The sequence below is a fragment of the Simochromis diagramma genome, unplaced genomic scaffold (assembly GCF_900408965.1).
Source record: "Simochromis diagramma unplaced genomic scaffold, fSimDia1.1 OVJJ01000443.1, whole genome shotgun sequence".
Taxonomy (NCBI): Eukaryota; Metazoa; Chordata; class Actinopteri; order Cichliformes; family Cichlidae; genus Simochromis; species Simochromis diagramma.
In genome coordinates, this window is record NW_024387268.1 from 1,031,998 (window position 1) to 1,048,543 (window position 16,546).

At 46.3% G+C, this 16,546-nt stretch overlaps 1 protein-coding gene across 1 annotated transcript in view; it reads left to right on the forward strand.

Moving 5' to 3' along the window:
- Positions 1–16,546, forward strand: part of LOC120715466 (zinc finger and SCAN domain-containing protein 2-like) — a 35,832-nt gene extending 19,286 nt beyond the window's left edge. Inside the window, exons 3-6 of the mRNA XM_040002476.1 lie at positions 7,095–8,091; positions 9,278–9,345; positions 13,098–13,283; positions 14,030–16,546. Of these exons, the coding sequence (XP_039858410.1) occupies positions 7,095–8,091; positions 9,278–9,345; positions 13,098–13,283; positions 14,030–14,940 (2,162 nt within the window). The 3' untranslated portion in view covers positions 14,941–16,546. The remainder of the gene's footprint in view (positions 1–7,094; positions 8,092–9,277; positions 9,346–13,097; positions 13,284–14,029) is intronic.

The window sequence follows — 16,546 nt, forward strand, 5'->3', positions numbered from 1 at the left end:
ATCTGAAGGTCCAGACGGTTTTTTCCAGACAGTTTTGTGGAGAATCTTGCAGCTGATTTCAGAAACTCTGACTTTCTTGAAATATTCATCCCTGATATGTAGAAGAGGAACTCTGGTGGTTTTCCTGCATATTGCTGATACCAAAAAAAGTCATTACCAGGAGAAATTTGGGGATAGGTGCAGGACAGAGTGAGAGTGTTTCCTTCTACAGTGGACTCTTCATCCTTGACTGCAGTGAGTTGATCACAGCTGACACCTAAAGGAAGAGATAAATGTTGTTAAAGACGACGTTAAACTGTGAGCGCCTGTTCCAGTGATTTCTAGCAAACAGATCCTTTAAAGACATTTCTTCTTCCTGCTTTAACCGACCTGTTAGTGTGATCACAAACAAAGGAAACATGAGCCAGTAATGCAGTGACAGCATCTTCCACACACTATCTGTTCTGTATGCTTCACATATTGAATGTATCTGACAGTGGGAGTCCTTTTCTGCTCTGTGACAGTGTTGCTCCTCCTTCAGCCTCTTCCTCCTCTCATATCTCTGCATGTTACAAACACCAAAACCAAACCTCAACACATGTTACAGCTTTCAGCACAAACTCAGAAACCTCCAGTGGTTTTAACCTTTGTTTTGCTCTCAGTGCACTTTTGGACTTTTAAAGGTGGGGCTGAAGTCAGACGATTGGCTGTAAGAAGTTCAAATTTCAGAGAGACCAGAGAACTCAGCCACTGCTCAACGGTGGACTTTTAATTTGTTTTGATATTTTTGACATTTTCTCTGCTCATTTGTGCCATGTTGGATCATAAATCTAAGACTCAGTTTTCCATTGTTGTGCTGATGAGTTGCAGCCAAATAAGCTTATCAGGGACGGAGCACTAACTTTAGGAGATCAACAATCTGTCCGTCCTTAAAAAGAAGGAATGCACTGATCAGCTCAGCAACAATAAAAAGGCCCGTAAGACTAAAAAGACAAGTAAAGTGCATAAAGTGGTTTTGGTAAGAAAAATTCTTCAGTGACCAAAGTCAGTCAGCTGATCTCAGACCAGCAGAACTGCTTTTCACTCATTAATAGAAAACTGAGAAAGAGACCTGCAGCAGCTGCAACAAAGGGCTGCAGATGATGTTAAGGAGGAAACATGATGTCCACGGGGTTTGGAGGAAGGTTCAGAGGAGGTTGGGGATTATTACCATCATGGCTCATTGCGGTCAGGATGAGAATGAACAGTCAGCAATCATTGAATAATGAACAAAGGAAAGACACACATGGACTGCTGTCTCTGAAAGGCAGCGCCGGGTCCAGCAGCACTGACGCACCGGCGCATGTATCAGTAGTGATGTGCGGATCGATCCTGAAATATCGATTCCTCCGATACCAGCCATTCATGTTCTAGAATCGATTCTCAATATCAATATTTTAGTAATTTATGGTATATTTGTAGTTTATCATTAACAGGAACACAGTGGAAAGAAACTATATCATTCAGATTGTCTGCATTGGAAGGAACTACTTCCTCTTCTGCCTGTCATAGTCATGTGCGAAATACGGCTGAATAAATGTGTGGCAGCCTCTGGCGTGCGCGCTCACAACAATGGCTGAGCGTAGTTGGAGTCATGTGTGGACGTATTGTACTTCCACAAACGGCCGAGACGTGGTTTGCAATACATGTGGCAAGACAGTGAGGTGTTGCAGCAACAGCACTAACATCATCAAACACCTCAGAGTAAATCATATCACAGAATATGAGGCGCGTATGTTGAGGCGAACTGAAGAGGAGGACGGGGACAGGTGCTGCTAGGGCGAGACAGACGTCTCACAGGGAGTCCTTTAGTGCTGCAGGCAGGCAACGTGTTCAAATAGCACAACTTCAGTTTTTTATTTCTGTGTGATAATTGTGCATTATTAAGCAATAAGAACAAGAAATCTGATGCCTTTTAATCATTATGAAGCTGTAATTTGAGATACAATAAATAAAATAAGTTGTTGTACAAAGTATCGGTATCGGATCAGTGTCGTGGATACCATCCTGAATTTTACTTGGTAAAGGAAATCAGCGGTATCGCACATCACTAGTATCCAGCTCACAGAGCGAAGCCTGTATCGGTGCGTGCGTCGCTTTAATAAAACGTCAGTTGATCGATACAGCGCACTGCCAACGCGCTGTATTTAAAAGGTCGTGTTTAAAAGGTACCGCATCCCAAAAAAACAAAATAAAGAAAGCATGCGATCAAATCCCTGAACTTTCATCCATAAGAGACTAATCTAGACAAATCGTATCATTCTTCAGATCCAGCACTGCAGCCAAAGGAAAGCTTGCTCAAGTGCAGCAGCAGGTGGGACGGCCCGTCTTGAAACTTATCAACGATGTACCAACACGTTGGAACAGCACATATCAGATGCTGTCACGGCTACATGATGAGAAAGAAGCAGGCTGGGTATCTGTTGCTTCTCTTCCAACAGATTTAACTCCACTTACGGCTGATGAGTGTGACATCGTAAAGGAAGCACTTCTTGTGTTGGTCCCTTTCCATCAGGCCACAGTGGAGTTGTCTGAGGAGAGGTTCAGGATCAAAGGTGATGATGATGAAAATGCTATATTGTGCACTTGAGCTGAACTCTTTACATCTACACACAAGCAGCCACCCATCTCCATGACCAACTGAGGCGTCGTGTCACAGACACTGCTTCTAATCTGGAGTCCTTCAGTGTGTTGACCTTTCAGACCCCAGATTTATAACACTTGGATTTCGTAGTTCCTCCAAGTGTAGTGAGACAGTCAATCGCCTGAAAGTGGAGTGTGCTGCAGGAATTGCCCGCACAACATCTGAGCCACAGCCTGGACCTTCATCAGAGCAGTCACCTGTTCCAGGCAAGTTCAGTATTATTTTGATGCCAATGTGTACTAATAATGCATTTTTTTATTATTTCAGAAAACCTGTGGCAGCGGCTCGATGAAGAAGTTGGCAGACAAACAACAGCGGACTCCATCACTGAGGTCCAGCGCTACTCGGAGGAGAGAAACACTCCACGGTCAGAGGATCCTTTAACGTACTGGGGAACAGAAGAACATCTTATCAGAAGCTTTCCCACCTGGCTTTACAGTTTGTGTACCTGCAGCTTCATCTGTGCCTGTGAGCGTGTTTTCCAAAGCTGGGGAAACGGTGTAAAAAAAAAAAAACACAATAGACTGAATGCAAAAACTTATTTTTCTGAATAAAAAGGAAACTCAACAGTGATTTTTCACAAAGGGATTTTTCATGTATTTCCAGTAGCACACTTAAAACATGTCAGAGGACATAATAAACAGAGCAAATTGATATGAATGATATCACTTTGCAGGATTTCCTGTCAACATGGCCACAGCGCTCATTCTGGGGTGCACATGCTCTGCGCTGAATCTGCATAATGACGGGGGACGGAGATTTTACAGGGTCCATACTTTAAGTCCTGGTGATTTGGTGGAATGATGCTTCTCATCTTATCTGCTTTGTCACTTTAATGACTGAGCCTGAGCAGTGATGTTTATCCGGCTGACTTCAGGTTGTAAATATGAAAAGAGCTGATGACAAACAGCGTTTCGCATTCGTGACATTGTGATTGGGAGCTAAAGGTTTGAACCTGAGAAATAACCTTTAAAATGTATAATTGGTGGGACTCTTGTTTTTAATGTGAGTGATATTCAGAACATGACGTGATCGAAATAACTTGTTTTTCAGACGGAGACGTAGAAGGAGGAAAGAAAAGTAACTGTGCTCCTCTGGCGGAGCGGCACGGTGCGGCACCAGGCGGAAGTAAACCAGGAAAAGCGGAAGCGCCGTTAGCTTTATTGACTGAGCAGGAAGCGTGTTGTTGTTGTGTGTGAGCGGAGTGTGTGAGCTGCGGCAGCAACGATGCCTTCAGCTCAGTATCTGAGAGAGTTTATCAACGAGCGACTAACTGCTGCTGCTGAACAAATATTCTTGGAGTTTGAAAAAACGATCGTCCAGTACGAGGAAGAGATCGACCGTCAGCGCAGACTGCTGGATATCACCTGGAAACCCCAAATCAAGCTGCACAGGACAGGTGAGTGTCCCTCTGAGGGAGGATCCTGATCACAGCTCTGCGGGACGTTTCTGATTGTGAGGACTTTTTGGAGATGTGAGCTAACAAAGAGCAAACAGAGGACAGGACTGCGCTGCGCTCCATGCAAACAGCAGCTGGTGGATTTGAGCTTTTCTCTGACCTGGATCACTCAATCAGTTCCTTTATGTTTGCTGTCAAAGTTGGAAAACATCAAAAGTCGAGCTTCAGAGCACATTATTTATTCCAGATGGAGTTTATACATATAAATATAACGTTTATATAAATGTATGTTTCCTGTTGCACTTGTGAAAGTTGCAAACAAATGTTGGAAACATGAAGTCGCTGTGCAATAATAAAATATCTAATGTGACTGATCTGCAGGCTGTTGCTCGTCCTCAGCGCTGTGATCTGCTGCTGTGCTGAGGACTGTTTGAAACCAGTTCCACTTTATCTTCATCTAAACACACCTGTTCTGTCTGTGTGTGAATCAGCAGCTGTTTGTGGTGCTGGAGGGGTTTGTGGAGCTGTACCAGGCCCTATCCTGGAGCCGGGCCTGGAGTGAGTGTCTGGGGGCCACAGCCCATAAAAAGCTGCACGAGGGGCTTTAGGGGTTCAGTTCTTTGTGCCTCGAGCAGTTTCCTCTCTGACCAGTCTGGCCACAGAGGTGAGGAAAGTCACTTCTCTGGTGGACGAGCGATACCAGCAGGATGTAGTCGGGCTTGCCAAAACGCACAGCTCGTGTTATAAAACGAAGCTGCTGGAGACGGGCTGCACTCTGGCCTGGATTTGCCTTCTGTGGCACTCGTATCCCCTCTGTGGGTGTTTCCACACAGGGCTACTTTCCTGTGCCTTTGGGTCGGGGAACAGGTCCCGACTGTTGCTTGGATTTGTGCACTGCATACAGAGCACCCAGCATGTTTCAGTCCTTTACTGTACCCTTTAAAACCCAACAGTTAATGCCTGACTGTGGTCACGCTGAATCCTGATTGGTTGACAAGCTGGCTGAAACAGAGATGGAAAAAGTATGAAAAAACAGAAGATCAACAAAAGGACGAGCTGTGTCTGCAGTGGACATTGTTCACTGCTTTGGACACTCGGTTTGACTTCAGCTCGTGTATGTTAGAACCTCTCTTCTCTGAGCCTGGCTGATGAAAACAACAGAAGCACAGGAGCCACAGGCTGGGTGCACTTTGGACGCTGCCTCGATGATCTGTGCAGGTAGTCTGTAGCTCCTACGGTCTGCCACCAGGCTGCCAACGGAGAATCACAGCGAGCCCAGGACACAACTATGGGACCATCACTGTGGCCGAGGTCACTAAAGCAGACACACGGTAAGGTTTGAACGAACATATCGACCATCAACGATCGGCTGAGCCTTTCGCGGGCCAACATACGGAGCCATACAGAGCTACTGGGCGGACCACCGTGTGTAGACTTCTCTTGAGTCGGTCTGGCATTCTTCTGTCACAAAGGACACCAGTGACAATTTTAACCAGACTGCATCTGTTCGTGTTCGGACATCGGAGGTGATGAGCCCAGGTAGCAGAAAGAAGCTGCCTCTAACCGTGTTTATCTGTCTCACACACTCAACCAAACAACAAGTGCAAAATCAAAAAAAAGTAAGTTAAAAATTAAAACGTCTCTTCCAGCGAACATTAAAAAATCTCTGATGTAAAGTCTTTTGTGTGATTTGGCGCATTTCAAATAAATAAATGATTGAATAATCGAAAGAGCATCTGTATTAAAACTGAAACAACAGACGGTCAAATATAACCTCCAAACAAAATGTATAAATTCTAAATGGGTGAATCAGTCTGTGCATGATCGCTCCGCCCATCAAAAAGTCACCTGTGCGAGTATATCACCTGTGATTGGTTATTGGACTGACAACTGTCCTGGAAATATTTTCACATATCCCCAAACCTGAATACACGGCCGGGTAGGATGGATGAGAGTCGCCCCTCAGGGGGATTACACGTCTCAGTTCTTTGTTTTGGACTGGGAGAAGGCAGCAAGCCCTCGGGTGTCCTGTGGGGAGTGTTTTGGGAGTCTGGGATGGACAGTTTGGTCCTTGTGTGAATGCAGGTAGAGCTTGGTTCACACTGTAGTCAGAAAGCAGACCCGCTGACTCTGCTCAGAACTTTTATGGACACAACTTCAGCTGCAGCCAGAAGGCTGCATTAGACGGTGACTTTTAGCTTGCGCTGGGGTTGTTCACAGCTGAGTGGGAAGCAGCAGGAAAAAGATCTGAGCTCAGTCGACAAGGGGAGGAGCGACCCCTCCAGGTCAGGGAGTTCAAGTTCCTGCCAAGCTGAGGTCTGTCAGTGTTTATCTTAACGCCTTGTGCACGAGTTAGGGAACGGAGCAGGAGAGTGACAGATCTGCAGCGATGCAGATGTTGTACTGTCTGCCTGTGGTGCTGAGTGTGAAAGCAGAACAGCAAAGAACAGCCGGTCAGTCGCTCCTGTGTCTGATAACGAGCTGGTCCGCCCGGTGGCAGGTCAAACAGTCACACACAAGCACGTTGTTTGCACGGAAGCACCTCATTCTAAAGGGAACCTCGGGGGGACGGGGAGCACCAAGAAAGCATTCTTAACAACAAACGTAACCGGACACCAAATCGTCCGACCCGGCTGAACATTTTACAGACGCTAAGGAAGCCAAAGTGGCTCGGAGTCGATTTCCTGTTGTCTGGTGTTGCAAACATGCAGCAACATGATGGAAACACGCGACATTTGTGTTGTTCAAGATGCTTTTGTTTGTTGAAGGAAAATATGTCAGCAGCTCATTTTCAGCTCGATTTTTGCGCCTCCGTCAGATCCTCTAACTTAGTGCAGTTTGGGGGAAATTGTTGAATAAATATTTGTTTGCCTTGAAAAGTTTTTTTGTATATGAACTCATCAAAGTAGAATGCAGTCGGTGCTTCTGCAGTGGTAATCGGTGCCGCCTGAGGCGTCTGTCATGTTCACACTGCTGGCTCAGCTGAATTTCTCTGACAACTTTTTGTTTGTGTGTCTCCATTTGTGCCTTCAGACCTCCAACAGCAACATGTCTGTGAGGAGGAGGAGGAGGTTCAGCAGAGGAGCCGTCAGTCTCTACAGATTAAAGAGGAACAGGAGGAGATGTGCATCAGTCAGGACGGGGAGCAGCGTGCACTGAAGGAGGAGACTGATACCTTTATGGTGACTGTAACCTATGACGACAGCGATCTCAGTGAACCTGACCTGGACAGCGACCAGCTCGGCTCTCGCAGCTCTCTTCTCTACGAAAGCCGAGATCAGGAAGGAAGCGAGAGTTTCGATTCTACTTCAACTGCCACTAGAAACATAAGTCAGAGTAGCAACGCAGAAATCTTTCCCACATCAGAGAGTCAGTGTAACACCGACATAGTCCCCAAATCTCTAAAATGCAATGTTTGTGGAAAGGTCTTTAAGCCTTTTAGTGACCCGTTAGCATTTAAGAGACACATGGCAGTCCACTCGGGCGAAAAGCCGTACTCCTGCAAAACGTGTGGGAAAAGTTTCACTAAAAATAGTACTTTACTGGGCCACATGAGAGTTCACACAGGGGAGAAGCTGTATTCTTGTGAAACGTGTGGGAACAGTTTTACTCGAAAAGGTAGTCTGCTGGTGCACATGAGAATCCACTCGGGCGAGAAGCCGTACATTTGTAACGCCTGTGGCGAGCGCTTTTGTTACTTGTCGGCGCTTAAAAAGCACAAGGCGGTGCACACGGGCGAGAAGCCGTATTCCTGCGAAACGTGTGGGAAAGGTTTTACGGAGCGCGGCAGTTTGTTGGTCCACATGAGAATCCACTCGGGCGAGAGACCGTATACTTGTAAAACCTGCGGGAAAAGTTTCACTAAAAAATGTACTCTGTTGGTGCACATGAGAATTCACACCGGCGAGAAGCCGTACTCGTGTAAAATCTGCGGGATGAGTTTCAGTAAAAATGGTGGTTTGTTGGTCCACATGAAAACTCACACAGCTGAGACGCTGAAGTCGGACATTTCTGTGGGAAAAGACTCTCTGTGAGGTCTGCTTCCTGTCACCTTCTCGCCGTTGTTTTCTCTGTTCGTACCGGTGACCACGCTAATGTATCTATTTAAAGATACGTGGGCAAGCAGCTAGGAGGCGCACTTTCCAGCTTTAACACAGACTCTAGACGCTGACCTGTGTTTGTTTCAGAAATGAGAAGATATGAAATCGAGAGAGGCAGCAGGAGTTTGTTTCTTTTTGTCAGCATGAAGAGAAAGATGTGTACTCGTTACCAGCACTGAATCAGATGTAACTGTGATGAGGGCTGTGCGATATGACCAGAATCTCCTGATAGAAGACGTTTCTCATCCTGATAACCATAAATATCACAAAATAGAGCTTTTTCTGTAAACTCTGTGAATCTCGGGCAACTCGACCTGTGGGAAGCGTTTCCAGCTGGGCGTCGAGTGTTTTAACCGTGTTAGATAGAAGTTGTTTCTTTGCGTATTTATTAGACGGCGTGCTGGGGGGAGGAGCCTGTTCTGATGTTTGAGTCTAAGGCTACGTCCACAACTACCCGGGTATTTTTGAAAACGCAGATTTTTCTGTGCGTTTGCACCTTCCGTCCACACGTAAACGGCGTTTTTGGTCACTGAAAACGGAGATTTCTAAAAACTCCGGCCAGGGTGGATATTTTTGAAAACTCAGTTGTTGCATTTACGCGTGGACGAGAAAAACGGAGAAAACGCAGTGTCAAAGGTGTGCGTCTTTTTTGACGTCACACTGTGCGCCACGTTATTGTTTCGGTGGAATGAATTTCTACAATACTGTTACTCTCTGCAGTGTTTAAATGCTTACATACGCACACAGTTACTGTCCCTCCACACATACGACTCGGTTCTGCTTCTATGCCCCAGCTTTGTTTACTTTTTCCCACCGAGGCTTCTAGACTTCTGATTGGCCAACATTTCTACACGGTTAGGAATATATCGCCACCTGCTGCTTTGGCATGTTCCTAGCAGCGTTTTCCTTCATTTCTGCCTTTATGTGTGGACGTAGCCTAAGGTTCATTGTGAACACCGACGGCTCGTTTTTGCTTCTCGTCCGTAAACTCTGTCCACACTCTGTCACGTGATTCTTGTGTGGCTGGTTGGAGAGGTTTGCTGTGTTTGAGTCTGAGCTCTGCACCATAATTTGCGTAGTCAGATGTTTCATAACCAAACCATGTCCGTGTTACAGAGGCGGCCCAAGGTTTAGGACTAAGGTCCTGCATTTGATTGGACTGGTCCGTCTGGTTGAGCTACCTGGTTCTGCCTCGTCTTCTCTGGTCATGCTGGGATTCTCTGTGCATCCACGTGGTGGCCAAACCATGAAACCGTATCACCATAAACAGTGGATTTTACTGCAGTATTATGAATATACAAACAAACGATAGCGTATAAAATAACATTTCAACGTCCGATATGTTTCGTCATATTGCACAGCCCTAACTGTGATGCAGGCTGTGCCATCTTGTTTTTGCACATGGTTAAATAGAGTAACAGCAGGTGAATGATGTCAGGACAGAGCGTAAGATTGAAGTTGGCGTGTGTTCCCCACTTTAACCTACAAAACCCAGACTCACAGCTGAAGATCTGTTTTTGATACTTTACATTTCTGGGCAAGTCGTGCTGCCTGCGCAGCCACGAAGGGCTCGTTATTGCCCAGCTGCTCTCTCTGAAACAAGCACGCTGCATGGGTTAGATCACAGATTACAGCAGACCTCAGCCAAATGTAACATGACTGTTAGCATCACTTGTTTCATATACTGATAGTTCAGATTGTATTTATTAGAGAAACAGCCGCGGTGCTGTCAGCGCGCCTGCACAGACACTACGTACTGTAAATATTTCAAACCACAGACGAAGTCTCCACGTTTCGTTTTGTCTGCTCAGCAGTAGCTGTGTCTCACACACGTGTGCTACACTCTTCATGTTTGCGTTTGTTGTGAGTCGCTGTGCGTCAGTGGACACGACTGTATTTATTCATTAGTTTGCTATAAAGGCTGTCCCTGACCCTGCCTGCTTTCTGCACAGATGTAATTTATATAATATCCGTACGATAAAGCTGTAAGTGTTTCCTGCTTGTGTGTTTCTGTGGTGTCCTCACTGCTACATTAATGTCTAATCGTGCAAATCTAAAAACCGGACAGGTGCAGAAGCAGCGCGTCAGCTGGTTTCCTTGCTGACCGCAGGCACACAGACGTGAGGTCTTCCATCAGTCCGTGTCACGTTCTCATGTTTGACTGAAGTCTGTGTTATTGTCTCGGTTATTTGTGGATTGAGCGCCAAAGCTGAGGAGCCTCTCGAGCTCCCTGGCTTCTGTTTGAAGGACGTCTTGTGTTCACACTACATCTTCAGAGGTGACACTAACGAGATGAAGACCGTGTTCAACACGCTGTTGTAAAAAGCTCTTCAGAAATAAACATTGTTTTGGCCTAAAGTGTTGATAACTCGAGTAACCATCAGGATGTGGAGCTGAAGACACAACAGACCTCACAGTGTAGCAGGTTTGTGTGCTGCCTGTTAAGGCTCCTACAGGCTTCTCAGGCTTTGTCCTGCTGCATTAAATGTTTGTAGAGTTGTGATCTGCATCCTCAGAGGTAAACTCAAAGTACAGGCATGAAAAATGTTTTTGTGCGATGATATGAAGCAGCTCTGCTCTTCTGGCTGCTGCTGTCTCGGGTGGACTCGTCACAGCTGTGCCAGACGAGTGAAGAGAAACTAGACTCTACCTGACAGACCAGAGAGGTTTAACAGTGTGTGGCTCCCTCTAGTGGATGTTGTGGAGTATTCTGTTGTCTTTGCTCCAAAGGTTTTTGTACAGAGTTTTGCTGTTTCCTGTCACTGTGGGCTTCACAGCACAGTAGTACACAGCAGAGTCAGACAGCTGAAGCTTCTGGATCTTCAGAGGAACTGACTTTTCTGTTTTCTTGGCCTCAGCATCAAATCTGTCTTTTGGAAACTCCTGATCATTATCTTCTGTTCCTGTAGTGTCACGTCTTAAAACATACTTTGGAAAGTCATTTATTTCTTGTTTGTACCAGAACAAATACGGATATGGATCAGATGTTTCATATGTACATCCAAGTGTAACTGTGTCTCCTTCAGCAGCAATGACATCTCCTTGTTCCTGGATCACTTTGTCTTCTCCTTTACACTCTGAGGAAGAACAGAACATGCAGAGGAAGAGATGGATCAATAAACATGATTGAATCAACACATTAATCCTTAGGTTGCACAAAATAATAACATGCCATTGATGCAACATTAAAGATCATTTAAAGGTTAAATAATTTAAAATCACATTTAGTCTTTATAATAAACAATATTTCTCTCCTGTCTTGTTGTGAGTCGTGTGCAGAGGAAACATGTTGATGTTTGTATCTCACCAAAGAAAAGAGCAGCAAGAATAATCCACAGCCAATGTTCCATCTGTACAACAAGGTTTAAATCAACAGGAGAAACTAGCTGATGTTCAACATTCAGTCTGAGAATTGTTCTCTTCACAGCAGCACTTATTATTGACACAATGGTTGAACACAGTGCAGAAGGAGAGCCCCGCCTACTGGATGATGTCGCCCTCTGTCTCCTCTTTGAGTCTGACTTCTCTCACTTCCTCTTCCTCCTGGTTCACAGACTGTTAGCAGCATTTGAATCCCTGTGAGGAGGGAGGATGGAGCACTTTGCACTGTGTGCAAACACAACGTGGAAGCACAAATGTTCTCCATCACTGATGCTTCTCATGCTTAAAGTGAGACTCAGGGTCAGCTATTTTTTTAGATCATTTGAGGTTTAAGCGTGACATCCTCAGAAGGCTCCAGAACATGTGACTTGTCATGTTTTACAGTTGTTTTTGTCAAAGCAAAGAAAATGTAGTTTTGCACGTTTTTACAGCACGAATTCAAAGCAACATAAACATTGAGAAATATCATTTTTAAGACCAGGAGCACCAAAAACATCACAACAGATTCAAAGTAGTTGATCTTTCATGTGAGCTCAAACTTAAAGAGTATTCTGAAGTTTAGGTTGAAAATGAATTCATGATGGTCAAGTTAGTGTCTGATGTGTAGAATAAATATTCCTTCCTACTGGAAAATGTTTTGTAATATCTGCAGACATTTAAAAGATGTGGAAGCAAACGTCACTGAACGAACGTGCAGGAATGCCTCCACAGATCAGAGGAGAGCAGGTGGTCTCCAGGGTCATGGACACTTTGAACCACTCTGGGGAAACAGGGTGGATATAAAGCTTTGTGTGGACTGTGACTCAGACGGTGTCAGAGCAGCTTAAACATCAGTGAACAGCAGCTTTACCAGGAATACGTCCTGATGCCACAGTGTTGGAAAAGAAGGAGAGCTTCTACTTTAAACTGTACATAAAGGCATGCAGATCAGTCAAACTGGGGTTGTGTTCATTGTTCCTGAGGTTCATGTTAACATACAGGGAAGGATCAAGGGTGGATGATCATAATACACCAGAGAAACTCACAAGACTGTTACCTGTTCAATATACTGCAGATACAAGTCAGCAGACGTCCTGACAGAGAGCCAACAAACACAACAATCATTCTGTAAATAAGGAATGAAGCAGTAGATCAGCCTGCAAAGCAAGCTCCACAAAGCTGCCCCTCTAATCAGCTTCAGACACACAGAAACACAAAGGATGATGAAGCAGAAACGATGCAAAAGCAGTGGGTGGAGGAAAAGGAAGGATGACGGTGTTACAGGACAGAGGAAAGCAGGAGAGATGAGTCATCGGCACTTTGGACGCTCTGGTTTAAACAGCGGGAAACTGTGACAGCTGTGAGGAAACATCGTCTTTTTCTCAGTGACGCTGGTCCACACTCCACGCCAGCAGATGGCGCTAATGCACCATTTCCATGTTTTCCAGCCACCGGGACAGCTTCCCTGTGACACGAGGCGGAAGTGAAGAGGAAACGCTGCCAGTATTGTTCGCTTTCCTCCGGGAGCTTCAGCAGGAAGTCGGAGCTGTGGTGGTCTCTCCGCCGGATCTGTGAGCTGTCGGAGCCGCGATGTCGTCAGTTCGGTACCTGAGAGAGTTTATCAACGAGCGACTAACTGCTGCCGCCGAGGAAATCTTCCTGGAGTTTGAAAAAACCATCGTCCAGTACGAGGAAGTGATCGACCGGCAGCAGAGGCTGCTGAGCATCACCTGGAAACCCGAAACACAGCTGCACAAGACAGGTGAGCCTCAGCCTGGCGCAGGGGAGGAGCTTTTGTTCCCACCTGAGCCAATCAATGAATCAGAGCCAGAACACTTTATTAACCCAGCCTGATTTCTTATGGATGCTCAGCTATGATGTAAACACTGAAATGAGGTCCTCTGTCCAAGGTGCAGCATATGAAATGTTGAACAACACTGTTTACGATAAAAACGAGATATTAGAAGTGAAAAGGTGTCACAGCGAGCAGGCGTGAGGCCCACTCAGGTATTTCCTGTGGAATGAGGCTCCTGCTGTGCAGCACGTCGTGGAGACAGCCGGGCTCCACACCCACACCCACACCAGCCTCGCAGATCGGTGTGCTGAGTCTGTTGGTGTGTGCTGCACCGACCACCACACACTCACCTGAGCACTGAACTGCAGGCCACACACTGTCACACAGATGGCCAACTGTTCATGTGAGCGGCGAGGCATCCACCCGCACCGCTGTCAGCTCACCACCCAGTAAAGCCAGCCCGGTGGTGCTGAAGGCGCTGCAAGAGTTCAACATGATTCTCACGCAGCTCGTCAGCTGTCTGTGTTTTCAGCACAGATGTGAGGGGTGACCTTTGACCCTTTGCATGTTCAGACTCATCCTGAAGATGCACTAAAATGCTCCACAGAGTGGGAGGGCAACATGTTCACTCTGTGGAGCCTCATTAGTGGTCAAAACCATATATTTGCTCCGAACTGTTTTTGTGGAATTCTCAGATTTCTTGTCTCTTTCTGTCCCTCCAGACGTCCCACAGCAGCCTGTCTGTAAGGAGGAGGAGGAGGTTCTCCCTGAGCAGCAGGAGAGGAGCTCCAGTCTGGACCAGGAGGAACCAGAACCGCCGCAGATTAAAGAGGAACCCGAGGAACTGTGCAGCAGTCAGGAGGGAGAGCCGCTGGTGCTGAAGGAGGAGATCGATACTTTTATGGTGACTGAAACTTATGAGGAAAGCGAGCACAGCGACTCAGAGCCGGACAGCGATCAGCTCCTCTCTCACAGCTCTGCCGAGAGAACCGAGATCCGAGACCAGGAAGGAGTCCGGAGCGCAGATCCAGGAGCGTCTAGAAGTCACAGCAGCAACGCCGGAGACTCTCCGGTGTCAGAGAGTCCGTGTAACGCCACCGCAGGGGAAAAGTCTTTAACGTGCGGCTTTTGTGGGAAAGCCTTCAAGAACAAGTACAAGATGATTGATCACCACAGAGTCCACACGGGTGAGAAGCCGTATTCTTGTGAAACGTGTGGGAGGAGTTTCACTCAGAGGGGAACGCTGACCGTCCACATGAGGACTCACACAGGCGAGAAGCCGTATTCCTGCAAAATATGTGGGAAAGGTTGCACGGTGAGGAGTAATCTGATGGTCCACATGAGAACGCACACAGGTGAGATGCCTTACCTGTGTAATACCTGCGGGGACAGGTTTTCAGACTTGTCGACATACAAAAGACACACGACCGTCCACACGGGAGAGACGCCGTATTCCTGCGAAACGTGTGGAAAGGCTTTTAACCGAGGCAGCAATCTGCTGCGCCACATGAGAACTCACACAGACGAGAGGCCTTATTCTTGTCAAACGTGCGGGAAAATGTTCACACGCAGTAATCATTTGTTGCGCCACATGAAAATTCACACGGGGGAGGAGTCCCAGTAGTGGTACTGTTAGTGGTGCTGGTCACAGCTACTTTAAAGCTGTCCTTATACACAAAAAGGAAAGAGACGAATGTAATCCTGTCACACCAGGATGCTCCAAGTATTATTCCTACAGTGTGTAAGAATGAAAACGTTCAGTTCCAACAGATATTCAGGACTGCAGCCTCCGAGTGACAGGTGGGAACCTGAAAGTGGGAATTCGGGATGCACAAACCCAACTAGTCAATAGTTTTTTATGGGATATCCATCATTTGGATCATTGTGTGTGCTGCAGGCTGCTCTCATATTATTCTCTATGACATCCTCACAAAGACCAAAGTCTGTGTTTGTATGTGTGAAACAGGAATAACACTTCCCAAGTCTGCGAGTCCGTCAGGGTCCGCTCGAGTCCCAGTGGCTTAACCGGTCGCAGCAGATGGCCCCGCCCCTCCCCGAGCCTGGTTCTGCTGGAGGTTTCTTCCTGTTAAAAGGGAGTTTTTCCTTCCGACTGTCGCCAAAGTGCTGCTCACATGGGTCATATGACTGTTGGGTTTTCTCTGTATGTGTTATTGTAGGCTCTACAGTATAAAGCGCTCTGAGGCGACTGTTGTTGTGATTTGGTGTTTGTATAAATAAAACTGAATGAAATCATCGGGCGCTTTTCATGAGTTACTGTGGGGACATCCACGTCCCTGCTGGGTTTTTGAGATTAATCCCAGGCAGTTTCCAACCCAGAGAAAGCTCTCCAGGATGGGGAGCAGCAAAAACGCATCATCAATGTCTCAATAAGTAACAAAGTCGTCAGATTAAATATAAAAGATAACATTTATGTAGCCAGAACAAACCTTTGTTCTAAACCACAGAGCTCAGCTCACACAATGTTTCCCACAGTGAGAGGTCACATGATCAGGCATCGAAGCCTTCAGGGGCGGTTTGGTGTGATTTTAAGTGTAAATGAATTATAACCTGATTTTCCTCAGTACAGCTGAATATGTGGAGAAACAAACTGTAGGAGCTTTTTGTTTTTTAATAGATAGAAAAAGTTTTAAATATATGTTTGTTTGGGCTGTTTGATTGTTAGAGGGACGGATATTTAATCTCTTTGAGCTCATTTTTGTTCGTTTACACAAGTTTATTGTTAGATTTTCAGAATCCACCCAACAACAGAAGAAGCAGTGTTAGAGGTGGTGGCAAAAGCTGAAGGCAAAACATTCATATTAAAACAACTCATGATCATTGTGACAGTAATAAAGTGTAAAGTCTGGAGGTGGTGACTGTGTGCTTCAGACTCCCAGCCAGGACCCGGCTCCCGCGGCGGGACCCGGCTCCTCCCGCGGCGGGACCTGGCTCCTCCCGCGGCGGGACCCGGCTGGTGGTGTTTGCAGGGGTGTCTGGAGGCCTCTCTGAGGGGCCCACGCGAGGCCCAGCCTGCTCCGTGGGAACCTGTCAGAGCCGAGGAAAGCGGAGTTTGGTTCATCTTTCCTCCAGCTTTAATTCACAAGCTCACAGGTGTGGATGAAAGCAGTGACTGTGACTTACTGCATTAATAGCTGTTGAATACAGTCATTGATTTTATTGACTGTTGTTTATCTCATGCATGCATCAAATAAAGTATTTAATCTGTAAAA